Below are 17,806 nucleotides of genomic sequence, written 5' to 3' on the forward strand. Positions count from 1 at the left end.
ACATACAGAATCAAGACACTGGACATCGTCTCTTCAGCCAGGAACAAATGCAGGTCTTTGTGTGTCTTATGTCCCATCTAGGCCTTAGCCTAGCTATATTTAGCTATCATTAAATATTTAAGTTATGGGTTTATATTGTACTAATGTTCTTCATGATAGCTTCATGAAAGGCTTTATTTTTAAATTTCTCCTAACTCAATGTAATTTTTTTTAAGTTTACGTATTTAATCTCTACACCCAACATGGAGCTCGAACTCACGACCCTGAGATCAAGAGTCGCCTACTCTTCTGAGCCAGCCAGGCACCCCATCAATGTAATTTTTTAAGACTTTATTTTTTTGAATAGTTTAGATTTACAGAAAAATTGAGTAGTACAGAAGTTCCACATATTCCCTCTCCCAGTTTCTCTAATTATTAACATCTTATAGTAGGATACATTTGTTACAATTAATAAATGAATATTGATACTTTATTATTAAAATCCATAGTTTATTCATACTTCCTTAGTTTTTACCTAATACCTTTTCTCTCTTCCTGGATCCCACATTACATTTACTTCTTATGTCCCCTTGGGCTCAGTTCTTTTTGGGTATGACAGTTTCTCGGACTTTCCTTTTTTTTGATGACCTTGACAGTTTGGAGGAGTACTGCTCAAGTATTTTGTAGGATGCCCCTCTACTGGAATTTGTCTGATGTCTTCCTTAAGATTAGACTGAGGTTATAGGTTTAATGAGGTCATTTTCCTAAGAGGCCTTAGATACCTTCAGATTAAAAATACATCTAGACTTCATCAAACTGTTGTCGTGGACATGGCACAACTCATGTATCATTTTAGTACTGTGCCTATTCCATATGACTAGAGGCGGAAAAGATAGTCTTAAGTAAAGAATAGGATGATTAAAAAAATGTTGGCTTAAAAAAAAATAACTAAGAGGTAGATAACATAAAGACAGCAAACAGTAGTCACTTCAATTTGCTTTCCAAAGTAAGCATGTTCTTTATGAATTAAGATTCAGAAAGTCAGACAAAAACGCATAAATAACAGTTCAATTCTGTATCTTCAGAGGTCAATTTGGGTTTTATATAAATAAATTTACTCAAGTATATTTATGTCTTCAAAGCATATTGTTACATTTTCATCTACCAAATAAACAATAAACACTGCAGGATTCTCTTGCCTATGGGTCAAAAATAGTCTTAAATCCTTAGAAAACTTATAGTAGGCAATCATTCTCTCCTGAATAGTGGTTCTCAAACTTTAGCGTGTATTAGAATCACCTGAAAGGCTTGTTCAAACACCGATTCCTGGGTGCTATCCCCATCGGTTTCTTATTCAGTGGGTCTGGGGCGGGGCCTGAGAATATGCATTTCTAACAAGCTCCTGAGGCTGCTGGTCTGAGGACACTATGAAAACCACTGCTTAAGAGTCAACAAGGAAGCTACATTTATTAAGTGCCTACGGTGATTCAGGTTTTTTACATATATTACCTTATTTAACTAATTACAGAAGCTTATCAAGTATGAGTATCCCTTTTATAAATGGGGAACCTGAGCTCAGGGAAGCTAAGGAACTCAGCTGAGGAGGTAATGGGATTAGATGGCAAAATTACAATTCAGATTTCTGATTCTAACGCCCATGGTTTGCTAGTACAACATACTGCTCCTTGTTGACAAAGGAGTGAAAGGTGCATGTCCTTGGCTCACTAGAAAAGGAGATTGTACCAGAGTGTGTACAGTGCTTAGTTCAGGTTAGTAGGGTATTGAAGGGATCTTTACTGAAGACTTGGCAGAGGCTCAGGGTCATGGAGAGGATTCATTTATCTCTGAACTTCTGAAATAATCAAGGATGAAGTGAATTTAATGTATAATTAACAAAACAGGAAGAACATGTATTTAATACAGTACTAAATACTCCTTAATTACTATTATTTTATTATTCCTTACAAAAAACCTCACATTTAAATAAAAGTTTTTAAAAGATTAATCTCATTTACATTTAAGTTTAAAGCATCATACTATTCTAAATGTCTGCCAGTGTATACTACATCACCAATCAACCACTACTTACTCTGGTATTGAAGTAACACAGCATGATGGTCTTCAACAAAAAAGCTCTGACAGTTACTAAAACATTTACCTCCTTTCACAAAGCAAATTAAAAGCAATGACATACAAAGTAAGCAATTTAACGTTTAAGAAAAGTGGTACATTTTACAGTAAATAAATCACCAAAAAGGAAGTTGCCAATAATATATTTTCTATCACTTTGGTATAATCTATATGAAAAAGAACACTCAGACACAAATTAGACTGCAGACTTAAAATAGTTAATGAGGTCTAAATTTCAGAATGAGAAAAACCCACCCAACTCTACATCTCTATTATAAAAACAAATATTTTATGTAAGAAAGATTCCCTTTTAAATATATATATATACATATTTCCACGTAATACTGTTAATCAAACCCATAGTTATATTTATTTAAATAAGAATTAAATAAACTGCCCCAAATGCTGATTTCATCTCACAAAACAAAGTATTTTAAATCACAACTTCCAGATGGTATCTTGAATACACTGGTTCCTTAAACAACATTAACAAGCATATTTTTAAGAATATATTTTCATCTACAGGTCAGGTAAAGCTTTATTAAATGGTAAACACTTTTAAAAGTGCAGAAACACAAGTTTCAAAAACAAATACATTCAGAAGATCTGCTGTTCAAATAATATTTTTTCAAAACCAGGTGGAGGAGTATGATAAAATTCACTGAACTGGCAATCCAAAATTGCACTGTCATCAACTAGAGACAGAAAAAGAAAAAGAAATTAGAAGCTAACACCTTAATTCACAAGAATACATAATTATAATAAATAGACTGTTTTCATAATACCATAATATTAAAAGGCAAAAAGAATAAATACATCTGCTGCCCAGGTTACAAAACATAATCCTATTGGGTAAAAATAACCACAATGAAAAATAAAATTAAAAACACTGAAAGGATATACATCAAAATATTACTAATAATTAGATAGTGTGAATGAGTACTTTCAATTTTTTCCTTATTTGCTTCCCTGTATTTTCTCAATTTTATACATTAAGATGTGTTACTTTTTAAAAATTGATTTGAAAAAATTATAGATTCAGAAAAGGTTGCAAAAATAGAGTTCTCTGTACTCTTCATACAGCTTCCCCTAGTGGTAACATCTTACATAACCAAAGTACGATATCAAAACCAGAAAACTGACATCGATCAAGTACTGTTAACTAGACTGTAGATCTTATTCAGCTTCTACATCTTTTTACCAGCATTTATCAAAGAGAAATAAATGCATATATCCAAACAAAGACTATTAGTACTGCAGCCAGATAAAGAAGGGTAAACATAGGGCTAGTGAGGGCTATGAGTTTAGGAAGGGTTTTTTGGGATAAGGATGACTCAGAATATTTACAGGCATTGAAAAGAGAGGTTCCTTACGTGAGATATGAGTGAAATAACTGACAAAGTGAAGTCCCAGAGTTGGGGAGTTTGAAATCTAGACTAAACATATTTTTTGTTTTGTTTTGTTTTTAACATGAAGGATACATCTTCGTCTAAGATGGGACAGAAAGGCAAGATTGGATTTGATTGAGAAAAGCTTCAGGAGGGCAGGGGTGGGAAGGTGGAGTTCACTATTGACAGCCCGTTTCTTTATAAAGTAGAAGGTAAGGTCATCTGTGGAGAATGAGGAGGGAATTCAAGAAGTACGGTGAAGGTCTGGAATGTGCAGAAATGTAAAAGAACTGCCACAAATGCTGAGAGCTTAGGCTGGAAGGCATAACTTTATAATGACACTTTTCTTCAGTGTGATATGGCTTTTTCTCTCCATTGTTTGAGTGTAAGAACTGACAAAATGAATGACTGGATGGATCTAGGATTAGGGATGGGATGGAGGACAAAAGGTAAAGGAATTTAAGTTTTATTTTTATGTATGTATGTATGTATTAATAATCTCTACAACCAACATAGGGCTCTAACTCACCACCCCTAGATAAAGAGTCAGACGCTCTACTGACTAAGCCAGCCAGGCATCCCTTAAGTTTAATTTTTATCTCTGATATTATCAGACCATTAAAACACTTGGCTTAATTTAACTGATTTATCAATGTCAATTTACAAAATATACTTTATAACTTACTATCTATAACTTTACTACATTAAAAATTATGCTAAATCAAAGAAACAATTTGGAATAAAATGTATTTGCTATACTCATTTGTATAATTTGATATTTATTTCATTTCTCAGACTAAATTATTTAGAGTATTAAGCTACTTTCCATTTAAGTAGATAAAGGAATTGCTTTACCCAATATGGCAAAGAAACGAACCAAAATCAAACTTAAAAAATACACTTTTATATGCAAAGACAAAGAAGGTAAAATCACTGAAAAATAATTTTGGGGAGAAAAGACTAATGAAAACAACTAAAAAGTAGAGCATAAGCCTTAGTTGTTATCATATTATCAAATACTTACATTTGTTATTTGTATACTTTTCTGATCATCACTAAAACTGCTACCTTTCTAGTAAATTACTATAAAAATTAATAATTAGTTCTTATAATGGCTCAAATCTAAGAACTTAAAAGTAATTAAATGAGAAAATATTTTTAGATTACTAAAACCATAGGTAGAAAAATAATACACCTGTTTTAACTTGGTAAGATGCCTTATTTTTTAGAGATACATATGAAATATTTATGAATAAAATGATGTAATATCTGGCATTTGCTTCAAAATAATCCAAGGATGGAAGGTGAAAAACAGAAGTATTAGCATTAGGGGGCAGATGAAACCCGACTGGCTCCAAGCTGATAACTGTTTGAAGCTGGGTGATGGGTACATGAGGGATCATTATACCATTCTCTTTACGTCTATACATGTTTGGATTTTTCTATAATAAAAATTAAATGGTATAGAGTCATCTCTTCAGTCACCCAATTCTTGGGAGGACGCACTTGTACAGAAATCATAGTACATACATATACATAACCATCAAAAGCAAAACAATCAATATGAAACTATTCTAAGTCACAATTTCTCTCAGAAGAGTTTTAACACTTAGGTAACTTTATAAAGGTAACTAATGCTCAGTCTATATAAAATTCCCATCCCTGGCTCCAAAATATTCTTTACAATTACATTTCCTGGTCACCTAAATCTCCCTAATAACTGGCAGAAAGAGCTCTGTAAACTCAGCAAAGCTCTTTGGAACTTTCTAGAATATAAGATTACATAATTAAAAAAGGGAGTATGTTACTGCATATTTAAGTATAATCGTTGTATTTGTTTTTTGTTTTTCTTTTAAGATTTTATTTATTTATTTATTTATTTATTTTAAAGATTTTGTTTATTTATTTGAGAGAGAGAATGAGATAGAGAGAGAGAGAGCATGAGAAGGGGGAGGGTCAGGGGGAGAAGCAGACTCCCTGCTGAGCAGGGAGCCCGATGCGGGACTCGATCCCGGGACTCCAGGATCATGACCTGAGCCGAAGGTAGTGGCTTAACCAACTGAGCCACCCAGGCGCCCCAAGATTTTATTTATTTATTTGACAGAGAGAGACACAGCGGGAGAGGGAACACAAGCGGGGGGGTGGGGGAGGGAGAAGCAGGCTTCCCGCCGAGCAGGGAGCCTGATGCAGGGCTCGATCCCAGGACCCTGGGATCATGACCTGAGCCGAAAGCAGATGCTTAATGAATGAGCCACCCAGGCGCCCTTAACTGTTGTATTTGGAAAAAAATTTTTAATACATGGGGAATAAAAAACTTCCTTAGTCCCGCAAAGTGGGATTCTGATACCCTACTGAGTACGTTTCATATAAAAGAGGTCCTTATTAACTTGTCCAGATTTTTGAATGTTAGAAAGTTAATGAAAATGTTAAGTAAAAGTTAACATATATAATAATAATAATAATATTTAGAAATATTTTAGCTTACCATAAACAACTGGATACACTGTCCCTCGTATACCTGATGCTGGACAATGCATATTTTTTCCATTCAAATATACATTTAATTCTACATGGTCATATGTAATGCCCTAGGAAGGAAAGAAAATATTAAAAAGTAAAAATATAAATGTTCCATAAAAAGCCTAAATAGTCAGAAAGCACCCACTGGGAAGCATGGAAAAAACTTAATTTTAATTGTGTCACAATAGCTTTCATTAAGGGTTTACAATTTGGTGGAGTTCTCCTTGAACTGAGCTAAAAAAAAAAAAATAGTGGTGATTACGTGGGGGAAAAGTCGGGTGAAGTTCCAAGAGTTCACATTAGAGGTAAAACAAATGAGAACAGTTTGACGCCTAGCATTATATTCAGATAATCTGAATCTTATATTGTGAATATATTTTTTTTAAAGGATTTTATTTATTTGACAGAGAGAGACAAAGCAAGAGAGGGAACACAAGCAGGGGGAGTGGGAGAGGGAGAAGCAGGCTTCCCGCGGAGCAGGGAGCCCGATGCGGGGCTCGATCCCAGGACCCTGGGACCATGACCTGAGCCAAAGGCAGACGCTTAATGACTGAGCCACCCAGGTGCCCCTATATTGTGAATATTAAGACGATATAAGTACTGCCTGCCATGTACAGAGAGACCTTTATTTTTTTTAATTTATTTGAGAGAGAGCGAGTGCACTGGGGGGAGGTGGGGAGGAGGAGAGGCAGAGAGAGAGAGAGAGAGAGAGAGAGAGAGAGAGAAGCAGACTCCCCGATGAGCGTAGAGTCCAATGCAGGGCTTGAGGCAGGGCTTGATCTCACGACCCTGAGATCATGACCTGAGCTGAAACCAAGAGTCGGATGCTTAACTGACTGTGCCACCCAGGCACTCCCAGAGAGACCTTTAAAAGTCATACAGAAAATATTGCTCTCTCTCTATAGGATTTAATCTTTTTTTTTTTTTTAAAGATTTTATTTATTTATTTGAGAGAGAGAGAATGAGAGACAGAGAGCATGAGAGGGAGGAGGGTCAGAGGGAGAAGCAGACTCCCCGCTGAGCAGGGAGCCCGATGCGGGACTCGATCCCGGGACTCCAGGATCATGACCTGAGCCGAAGGCAGTTGCTTAACCAACTGAGCCACCCAGGCGCCCTATAGGATTTAATCTTAAAGGGGAAAAACAATGAGGTTTTCGGCATTAGGGCTTACTACCCGTCACTGTTCTCAAGTTGTGAAGTGTCTTTATAGAACTTATTTCTGAAAAGAAATACATTTCCATCTCTTTACCTTGCTTTCAAATATGTCAAATGTATTATCAAGGTAAAGCTAGTGTTTACAATGGAATATAATTGGTAGCTAGTATCAAGTTGAAAACAGAAAAATTGCTCAAAAGAGTAAAAAAAAAAAGTGGAATAAAAATGGGTTAATCTGTTTATCTGAACGTTATTGACGGTGCAAAAGTCAAAACTAAAATAGTTATTATTATTAAAATGCTGGAAAATACTTTGAAAGCCTGTATAATGTACCAAGCACTATTCTAAGTACTTCATATTTAGTCCTCACAACAAGATGGGTATTATTATTATTACTATTATCCCCATTTTACAGATGAAGTAGCTAAGGCACAAAAAGATTAAATAATTTATATAAGGTTACAGAATTAGGAAGTGACAGAGCTGGGATTTAAATCCATGCAGTATGGCTTCAGGAAACTTACTCTACTTGCCCTGCCATACTACCTCTCTTTAAAACTTTATACAATAGTTACTAACTGCTGGCAGACATTTCTTAATTTGAAGAATTAAGAATAGACAGCAGAGATCTTTGAACAGCGAAATCATCACAGACCAAGAACACCACTCCAGGGATTTCTGACTGTGGATATATTATATCAACTTAAAAAACTTTTAGAGGTAGATTGGGACACCTGGGTGGCTCAGTTGGTTAAGCGTCTGCCTTCAGCGCAGGTCATGATCCCAGGATCCTGGGATCGAGTCCCACACTGGGTTCCCTGATCAGTGGGAAGCCTGCTTCTCCCTCTGCCTGCCCCTCCCCCCCCCACCCGCCAGCTTATACTCTTGTGCTCTCTCTCTCTCTCTGGTAAATAAGTAAATAAAATCTCTAAAAAAAAGAAAGAAAAAAAAACTTTTAGAGGTAGAAAAAGATCTTACAGATGATCTAGTCTTAACTCCTTCACTTTCTCCTTAAAACAACAAAGGCCCAGATGAGTCAGTGTGTTAAGTGCTATAAAATATTCTCTTGGGGCACCTGGGTGGCTCAGGCAGTTAAGCCTCTTGGTTTCAGCTCAGGTCATGATCTCATGGGTCAAGCTCTGCACTCAGCAGGGAGTCTGGCTCTCTCTCTAGAATAAATAAGTAAATCTTTTTAAAAAATCTCCTCAAATCTTAGCAAAACCAGGGTTAAAAAATAATTTGTTAATAGTTAAGAAATATTGAGAGAGACAGTTTCTGTTTCATTTCAGTTTATGTATTTAAATATAGTAATGAAGCTAACTGATGGCTGGGATTAGTTTTTGTAATGAAGAGGACTTTTTTCATTTAAAATACAAAATTACACAAAAACAATGTGTCCTCTCTTTATAGGAACACCTTACGGGATATCTAGATCAGCGCAGTGGTCTGTAATCCAGTCACCCTTCACCACCTGGTGGCAGCATAACCTCCTGCAAGCAAGCAGGTATTAAAAGCCAAACCTGCAGCATCATGGCAAAATCCCAATGCTGAAGAAAAGAAGTGAGAAAGGATGTTAAAAGAACCCCCAACTCCTATTAGCAAAGTTTAGTTCAAGTATTTCTAACTTAATCTGTCCTTTTATATGATCCAGAAACTAGGTTTCATTCGACCATAATGATACCAAAAAATCTGACATGTTTAAGGCATTTAGCAATAATTGCTTGCATGTTCAGTGAACAGACTCTGTAATTAAGCTGCCTGTATTATACTCCGGGATTCCTCCACAAAAGAAGTTACTTAACTTCTCCTAATCTATGAAATGGTAATAATACTACTATTTTATAGAGTCATTATGAGGATTAAACAATTTAATCCCTGGCAGGCATTTAAAACAGTGCCTGGCCCATAATAAATGCTAGAGAAGTGTTTGCTATTATTATTATTATTATTATTATTATTATTATTATTATTACATAGAATGTTTATAAAACTTCTCTGAAATTAAACTGAAAAATGCAATTTTAGACTATAATTTCCACTTCTCAAAACCATACGTAAAAGGAAAAAAGAAGACAGGTATGCCTTCCCAGTGCTACATGAGGCCCCGTGGGTCTGTAGGATTACTGTATGACTATAATCATTTGGTCAGATGTTGAAAGCTTATTTTTCTTCATTTCTCTTCAGGGAATGGTATATAAACTGAAATTCTGCACATGTGAGAATGTTTTTTCCTGTCTTAAATCCATTCTACTTTTCCTATGCCACCGTCAGCAATTTGGTGAAATTTGTTCTCAAATGTTTGAACTAGGAATATAAAGGTAATATGGTAGGGTAATGTTTTACTTTTCTTGATTCTGCATATATTTCACCTTTTCTAAAGTCTTCCTTTTATCAGAATGGATATGAAAACTTAAAGTTTAATTTAATAAAGCTGATAGACTAAAAATGACATTCTTAAATCTGTCAAATTTGTGGGATCAGTTATTTCAATGAATGAGATAGGAAGGCAAGAATAACACACAGTAGAAGTTCAACACATCAACAAAGAAAAACATTTGTTACTGATTATCCTTGCTTATGTTTGAATTTCATCTTAGTGTAAACAGGATGATAGCATCGACTTGACTTCAAGATTCTCTTTCAAGAATATCCATTTGAGTAAGTGTGTTCTATATTATGGACATCTGGCAATGATCTACAAATACAAAACCAACTATTCGAAAAGAACAGGGAAAAGCAGATTTTAAAAATGGTTTATGCCTTTTGTCTCCTAAAACACTTTCTTTTCCTTTTTTTTTTTTGCCTAAAACTCTTTCAACAATTTACCTATTTAAAAACTAGGGAAGCCTGGGTGGCTCAGTCGGATAAGCGTCCGACTCTTTTTTTTTTTTTTCTTTTTTTTTTTGAGAGAGAGAGACAGCGAGAGAGGGAACACAAGCAGGGGAAGAGGGAGAGGGAGAAGCAGGCTTCCTGCCGAGCAGGGAGCCCGATGCGGGGCTCGATCCCAGGACCCTGAGATCATGACCCGAGCCGAAGGCAGACGCTTAACGACTGAGCCACCCAGGCGCCCCTAAGCGTCCGACTCTTGATTTTGGCTCAGGTCATGATCTCAGGGTCGTGACATCGAGCCCTGTGTCGGACTCCATGCTGGGTGTGGAGCCTGCTTAAGATTCTCTCACCCTGTCCCTCTCCTCTCTCTCCCTCTCTAAAACACAAAACAAAACTGAATGTTCTTCATATTTTTTAAATTGCAGAAAAGAAAAGAAAGATCAGGGGCACCTGGGTGGCTTGGCTGGTTAAGCGTCCAACTCTTGATTTTTGGCTCAGGTCATGATCTCAGGGTCATGGACTGAGCCCTGCATCGGGTACTGTGCTCAGCAGGGAGTCTGCTTGAGAGTCTCTCTCTCCCTCTCCCTCCCTCTAAATAAATAAACCACCACTCTCTCCCTAAAATAAATAAATAAACCTTTAAGAAAAATGAAAGATCAGACCACAGTTAAAAATCTGAATTTCCACATTTCTCCTCCTTTTCATCAAAATACTGTATCTTTCTTCAGTTCAATAACCTGGATTTACCCTGTCTGTGTCACCTTATTATTAGAAACGTTCCCTCATTATGTAGATTCCTTTCAACTTAGTACCAGAGCCAGGAACACAAGGTTCTATGTATAAGGGCATCTTTGCTGAAGAAGATCCTAGGACTCTGTTCTCAATCAATAGCTAATAGCCTGAACCCAGGGTATAAGTTTCTCGGATAGTGCCATTTAAGAAGTAACTGGGAAAGCAGAAAGGTATCTTTGGATTATATTTTCAACATGGTGGCTTTGGTAAAGACTTAAATATATTAGTTGAGAATAAAAATAGAGAAGTCTTAATAATATATGTAACTCTTTTTATCCCCTGCTTTCCAAAAAAACTTCTCTCCAATCAAACCTTAGGATTTTGAGTCCAGTTCTTTGAAGAGTTCTCAAAGTGAAGAAGTTTAATAAGATTAAGTTTAATGAGGACCAACACTCCTAATAAAATGCTGTAATTCTTTTAGAGACGTTCATAACAAATTAAATACAGGCATACCTTGTTTTATTGCACTTCGCAGATACTGCATTTTTTACAAATTGAAGGTCTGTGGCAACCATGTGTTGAGCAAGTCTATTGGTGCCATTTTTCCAACAGTGTTTGCTCACTAAAAGTCTCTGGGTCACATTTTGGTAGTTCTTGCAATGTTTCAAACTTTTTCATTATTTTATTTGTTAAGGTGATCTGTGTTGATGTTACTATTGCGATTACTTTAGGGTGCCAAACCATGCCCATATAAGACCATTAACTTGATCGATAAATGTGTGGGTTTTAACTGCTCCACTGACTAGGTGTTCCTGTCTCCCCCCCTCTCCTCTGGCCTCCTTATTCCCTTACTGAATACTGAAATTGGGCCAATTAATAACCCTACAATGGCCTCTAAGTGTTCACGTGAAAGGAAGTCACATGTCTCTCACTTTAAATAAAAAGTCAGAAATGATTAAGCTCAGTGAGGAAGGCATGTAGAAAGCCACAGGCCAAAAGCTAGGCCTCTTGCACCAATTAGCTGTGTTGTGAATACAAAGGAAAACTTCTTGAAGAAAATTAAAAGTGTTACTCCAGTGAACACACAAATAATAAGAAAGCAAAACAGACTTATTGCTGATACGGAGAAATTTTGGTGGTCTGCTTAGAAGATCAAATCAGCCATAATATTCTCTTAACCCAAAGCCTAATCCAGAACAAGGCCCTAACTCTTTTCAATTCTATGACGACTGAGAGAGGCGAGGAAGCTGCAGAAGAAAAGCTGGAAGCTAGCAAAAGTTGGTTCATGACGTTTAAGGAAAGAGGCCATTTCTGTAACAAAAGTGCAAGGTGAAGCAGCAAGTTATCCAGGAGATCTAGCCAAGTGAAGGTGGCTACACTGAACAACAGATTTTCAGTGTAGATGAAACAGCCTTATACTGGAAGAAGATGCCATCTAGGATTTTCAGAGCTAGACAGGAGAAGTCAATGCCTGGCTTCAAAGGACAGGCTGATTCTCTTATTAGGGGCTATGCAGCTGGGGACTTTAAGTTGAAGCCAATGCTCAGCGACCATTCCAAAAATCCTAGGGCCCTTAAGAATGATGTTAAATCTACTCTGTGTGCTCTATAAATGGAACAATAAAGCCTGGATAACAGCACATCTGTTTATAACATGGTTTACTGAATATTTTAAGCCCACAGTTGAGACCTACTGCTCCAAAAAAAAGACTCCTTTCAAAACATCACTGCTCACCGACAATGCATCTATCTGTTCACCCAGAAGCTCTGATGGAGATATACAACGAGATTAATGCTGTTTTCATGCCTTCTAACATAGCATCCATTCTGTAGCCCATGGATCAAGGAGTAATTTCAACTTTCAAGTCTTATTGCTTAAGAAATACATTTCGTAAGGCTATAACTGCCATAGATAGCGATTCTTCTGAAGGATCTCAGCAAAGTAAACTGAAAACCTTCTGAAGAGGATTCACCATTCTAGATGCCCTTAAGAACATTCATGATTTAGGGTGCCTGGGTGGCTCGGTCGGTTAAGCAGCCGACTCTTGGTCTCAGCTTAGGTCTTGATCTCAGGGTCGTGAGTTCAAGCCCCATGTTGGGCTCCACGTTGGGCATGGAGCCTACTTAAGAAAAAAAAAGAACATTCATGATTCATGAGAATTCGTCAAAATATCCACATTAACAGGAGTTTGGAAGAAGTTGATTCCAATCCTCAAGAATGACTTTGAGGGTTTCAAGACTTCAGCAGAGGAATGAACTGTGGAGGTGGTAGAAACAGCAAGAGAACTAGAATTAGAAGTGGAGCCTGAAGATGTGACTAAATTGCTGCGATCTCCTGATAAAACTTAAGCGGATGGAGAGTTGCTTCTTGTGGATGAGCAAAGAAAGTGGTTTCTTGAGATGGAATCTACTCCTGGTGAAGATGCTATGAAGATTGTTGAAATGACAACAAAGGATTTAAAATACTATATAAACTTAGTTGATGAGGCAGCAGCAGAGTTTGACAGAATTGAAACTAACTTTGAAAGAAGTTCTACTTTGGGCAAAATGCTGTCAAACAGCATCACATGCCATAGAGAAATTGTTAATGAAAAGAAGGGTCAATCTTTGCAGCAAAATGCACTGTTGTCTTCTTTTAAGAAATTGTGATGGCCACCCTAACCTTCAGCAACCACCACCCTGATCAAGTCAGGAGCCATCAACATTGAGGCAAGACCCTCCACCAGCAAAAAGATTTTGACTCACTAAAAGTTCAGATGATGGTTAGCATTTTTTAGCAATAAAGTATTTTTAAATTAAGGTACATCCATTTTTTTAAACATAATGCTATTATACACTTAAAAGACTACAGTGTAGTGTAAACATATATATTCACTGGGAAACCAAAAACATCATTTGACTTGCTTTCCTATAATATTTGCTTTATTGCAGTGGTCTGGAACCAAACCCACAGCATGTCCGAGGTATGCCTGCAATAAATGTCAAAATTTTCTCTAAGAGATCACTAGTTGCAAAAATACCTAATATTTTCTAATATGAATGTCAGCAAACTTTTAAAATTGTGGGCCAAGATCTCTCTGATGTGAGAGAAGCAGGAGATGTTGATAAGCAGCCAACCTGTCATTAATTCTCCTGAATGGACATAAGGGCTCATGCAGATTTTCCTGGCCAGGGACAGACAGCTCTAGAAAGGAGAGCAGTTTGGTAAGGCAGCAGTAGCTACCCAAGTGCTCTCTCTGGAATATGTACCGTCTCATTAGATCCAATCCCAGTGCTTCCGAATTCAAACCACAAACTCCCAGGCAAAACTGTATACACTAAAAGCAGTTCAACTTTAATAATTTACAGTGGAAAACAATTCCACAAGAAAACTTACCACCACATCTCCCTCCTGTGGAAGATTGTTTGCTGGCAGCCTATTTTTCTCCTCGTTGTTGTGGTACAGGGCTCCATCATTCCTCATCACCAGGCTGTGCACATCTCGGCCAAGAGGAATCTGATTCAAGTTAACTTTCTGAGTTGCAACGCCAATACCCCATATTCCTAAAAAATAATAGTTTAAATGCCCCCAAAATCTGAAGAATACAAATATGAAAGAAGGGGTTGTTTTTAAGAGTGTTAAGTTGTTTTTAAAAGAAGTAGTGTACTATCACTAAACTATTTTTTTATTAATTTTTTTAAAAAACAAATCTTTTAAAAGTAGTTTGCAAACTACCCTATGTTCTCTACAGATGGGAGTACAACGTAGGAGATAAGAGTGGGTCCTGAAGCTGTACCGTCTAGGTTAAACCTTTGGCTTAACTAGGTCATCTGGGGCAAGGTATTTAATCTGTCTCTGCTTCCTCACCTGTGAACTTGGGATTCTAACAGTACTTACTTCAAAGGGTTATTAAAAGATATAGCAAGGTAACCAAGTAAATACTTGGAACAGTGTAAGTATTCCCCCCAAAACTGGTTAAGTAAAGCGGAGTATTTTTTAAAAGATGTTAGCTATTATCATCACTATTCTCTAAAAGACATTTTGAAAAAGCTACACAATTAATTTAAATGGCCTAGGGTTCTAGTCAAGCACTACCTCAGAGAAGTGGGAAATTAGTCTCTAGTTTTTGCATCTCTAATGCGTGACAAATGACACAGACTTGGTCAATACCACGAAGAGGAGAAAATTAATGATGAAGTATAAAATGATGTTCTTACCCGCACCTTAAATCAGTGAGTTTAAAACCTTTGGTCTAAGCTGATTTTAAGCAAGCAGCTCTCCTCTTAACCAGCCAAACAGAATACCTAGAGCTCTGGATTTTGTTTCAAACTGTTTCCTTCCCAGTTTTTATCAAAATCAGTTAGGAGAAAATCTATAAATGGAAGAAGGTTTGAAGATCATGTTGCCAATCAATTTTTCTGAATTGAGCAAAACTATCAAAAAGTTGCATGTCTGGGCTTCCTAAATAATCTTACTATATAATTTATCCTCCAGAGTGGGATAATTTAAGAGTGACAGAAGGTGGTAATACTAATTTCATGGGACAACAGTTCTAGACAGGGTTATAGAGTCTCTTTACTCCTAAAGAACCGTGCATGTGTGATACACTTTGGCATAACTGCCTCAGGTTTTCACTGAGAGATCAATTTACAAACTCCAACAATGTATTTATTCTAGAGATGTCACTGAGGATGCCATCCTTTACAAAAATCCACATAAAAATTTGTACTGGATTTAAGGCTCAAGAAAATATTTGCTTCTCTTGAGAAAAGGTAGGTTGTACTTGAGAAGATTTTAGTAACCAGAGACATTTTGCAGCTAACTTGTAAAAGAATGAAATGCAGGACAGTTTCATATTTATTTCATATACTTAATAAAATCAGTATTTTAAATTAATTTAGAAAACAAGCCCCAGAAGGATGTTTTATATCATTCAAGCTTGTCGAGTATGATTAATTTACTACCCTTTAGTTTTCCTATTCTACACCTATACTTATATTATTCATGCTGTATTTCATTAGAAGTTTTTTTTATAACAAAGCTTTAAAAAATATATTTCCCCACACTCAATATGGCTACAAGTTAACTAATTGCTATTCTAATACTCAAACAGAATTGCTGTATGATTCAAAAAACTCTGTAAATTTTTTAATGAGAGGGCGCCTGGCTGGCTCAGTCGTTAAGGGTCTGCCTTCTGCTTAGGTCATGACGCCAGGGTCCTGGGATCGAGCCCCGCATCGGGCTCCTTGCTCAGCGGGAAGCCTGCTTCTCCCTCTCCCACTCCCCTTGCTTGTGTTCCCTCTCTTGCTGTGTCTCTCTCTGTCAAATAAATAAATAAAATATTTGAAAGATAAAATTTTTTTTAAATGAGAAATATAGACATTAGAATTCTAAATCTGCTAATTGCTTCAGAAGACAATAAATCTGGGTATTTTAACAAGATTTATGAGAAAAAAATTCCGGATCATAAGATGGATTTTATCCTAAAATAAAACAGGAAGAATCTACACCTTTAATGCTTGGCCAAATGAAATGGAGCATCTAGCACCCATTCATAATGCTAGTGCCTTACACTGACGGATCCAGTGTAATACACACTCCTAATTATAACTAGTGTGAAACAGGAAAGACAGTTCCTGTAATCCCATTTTATAGATAACAAAACTGAACCTAAAATAACTCAATAACTAAATTAACTACTTTAACCAGGATCACACAAGAGGAGGGAAAAAAAAGTCCTTCCAAATAAGTTTGGTGCTTTTTTATTGCCTCCTTACTCTTTTTCATAAACTGAAAATTGCTCTTAATATTTACAGTTAGTACTTTCAATAGTAAAGGACCATCATACCAACCTGTGGACTGGATTTTGAATTCAAAGTAGCTTTTGTTTTGATGTAAAGGGGCACTGGCTAAACAACCTCCTGTTCCGCATATTCTTCTTCCATTTTTTACAATGACAACATCTGTTCCTAAATAAAAAATGCAGAGACCGTGTAAAGTTTATTTTCTTATCCAACAATCAAGGTTAATTTGTTTCACTTCTAACGCTGTCAAAAAAATAGCGATGCCATATTTACTCTGAAATATAGAAACGCTGATAAATTAAAAACAATTTTTAGTTCACTATTTTTTTCCCTGAGAATGTTTATGTCTAATATTCATTTGTGGCTAGAAATCTTGTTTAGAAACGCAATTAAGTAGTAACTCTGTAGGAGGAGCACCAGAGGCGCTCCCCTCGCCCGGGGACAGCTGACGAGCCTCGGGAGGCGGCTGCTCCGAGATTCCGGGGAACATGGGTAGGTAGGTCCACACAACCAGCTCCCGATGACAGGAGCAGACAGGGCTGCGTAGCCCTGAACACAGAGCAGGGCCGAGGTGGAGTCGGCCGGCGTCTGGAAGAGATCCGCGAGACGAAACGGGGTCGAGGGCAGCAGCTCAGAGCGAGGAGCGGGGGGCGGCGCCCGGAGGGGCAGGGCCGCGTGTGGTCCTCCCGACCCCACACTGCCCCCGACCCACCGCGCCAAACCCGGCGTGGGCCGTTGGGTCTGGGGAAGGGAGGGCCCTTACCCATGTGCTGCGTGTCCAGCTGCACGGCCGGCATCTCCTTCAGAGGGATGTGTCCCGTCCCGCCGTCCCTGCAGCACCGCAGGCAGCAGAACACCGACGCGGCCATCGCGCCAGGACCACAGACTCCACCGTCGCCGCCGCCGCCGCCGCCGCCGCTCGCCCGCCGCCTCTAGACCGCGACAGCACCGCCCCCACGCCTCCGCTCCGCCTCCCGCCCCCGCCCGAGCGCCAGAGTCTGTGGAGCGCGCAGACCGATACAGCGACGCCCCACGCCGGGAGGGCGCAGCGCAGGCAGAGGCGTAGCCGGCCCCGGACGGATGATGCAGAGGCTGCGCGCGCGGGGAGGGGCGGGGCCCAGAAGGGGGCGGGGCTAGAGGCGGAGCGGGGGCAGAGGGCGTGACGGGCGGGGGCAGAGGGCGTGACGGGCGGGCGGGCGGAGGACCTCAATCCCCAGCGCGCGGGGTCCTTTTTGCCTTTGCGGCGGGGGGAGTCACGTCTGAGTCCTTACGTTGAGCAGCACGCAAGGA

At 38.2% G+C, this 17,806-nt stretch overlaps 1 protein-coding gene across 1 annotated transcript; it reads right to left on the reverse strand.

Annotated features, from left to right (window-relative positions):
- Positions 1-315: 315 nt before the first annotated feature.
- SPRYD7 (SPRY domain containing 7) lies at positions 316-17,485 on the reverse strand. Its single transcript, XM_036104618.2, has 5 exons — positions 17,280-17,485; positions 16,565-16,681; positions 14,109-14,275; positions 5,983-6,085; positions 316-2,804 (listed from the first exon to the last, which is right to left on the reverse strand). The coding sequence occupies exons 1-5, from the start codon at positions 17,383-17,385 to the stop codon at positions 2,707-2,709; spliced, it is 591 nt and encodes a 196-aa protein (XP_035960511.1). The 5' UTR covers positions 17,386-17,485; the 3' UTR covers positions 316-2,706.
- Positions 17,486-17,806: the final 321 nt, after the last annotated feature.

The sequence above is a fragment of the Halichoerus grypus genome, chromosome 4 (genome assembly GCF_964656455.1).
Source record: "Halichoerus grypus chromosome 4, mHalGry1.hap1.1, whole genome shotgun sequence".
NCBI classification, from domain to species: domain Eukaryota; kingdom Metazoa; phylum Chordata; class Mammalia; order Carnivora; family Phocidae; genus Halichoerus; species Halichoerus grypus.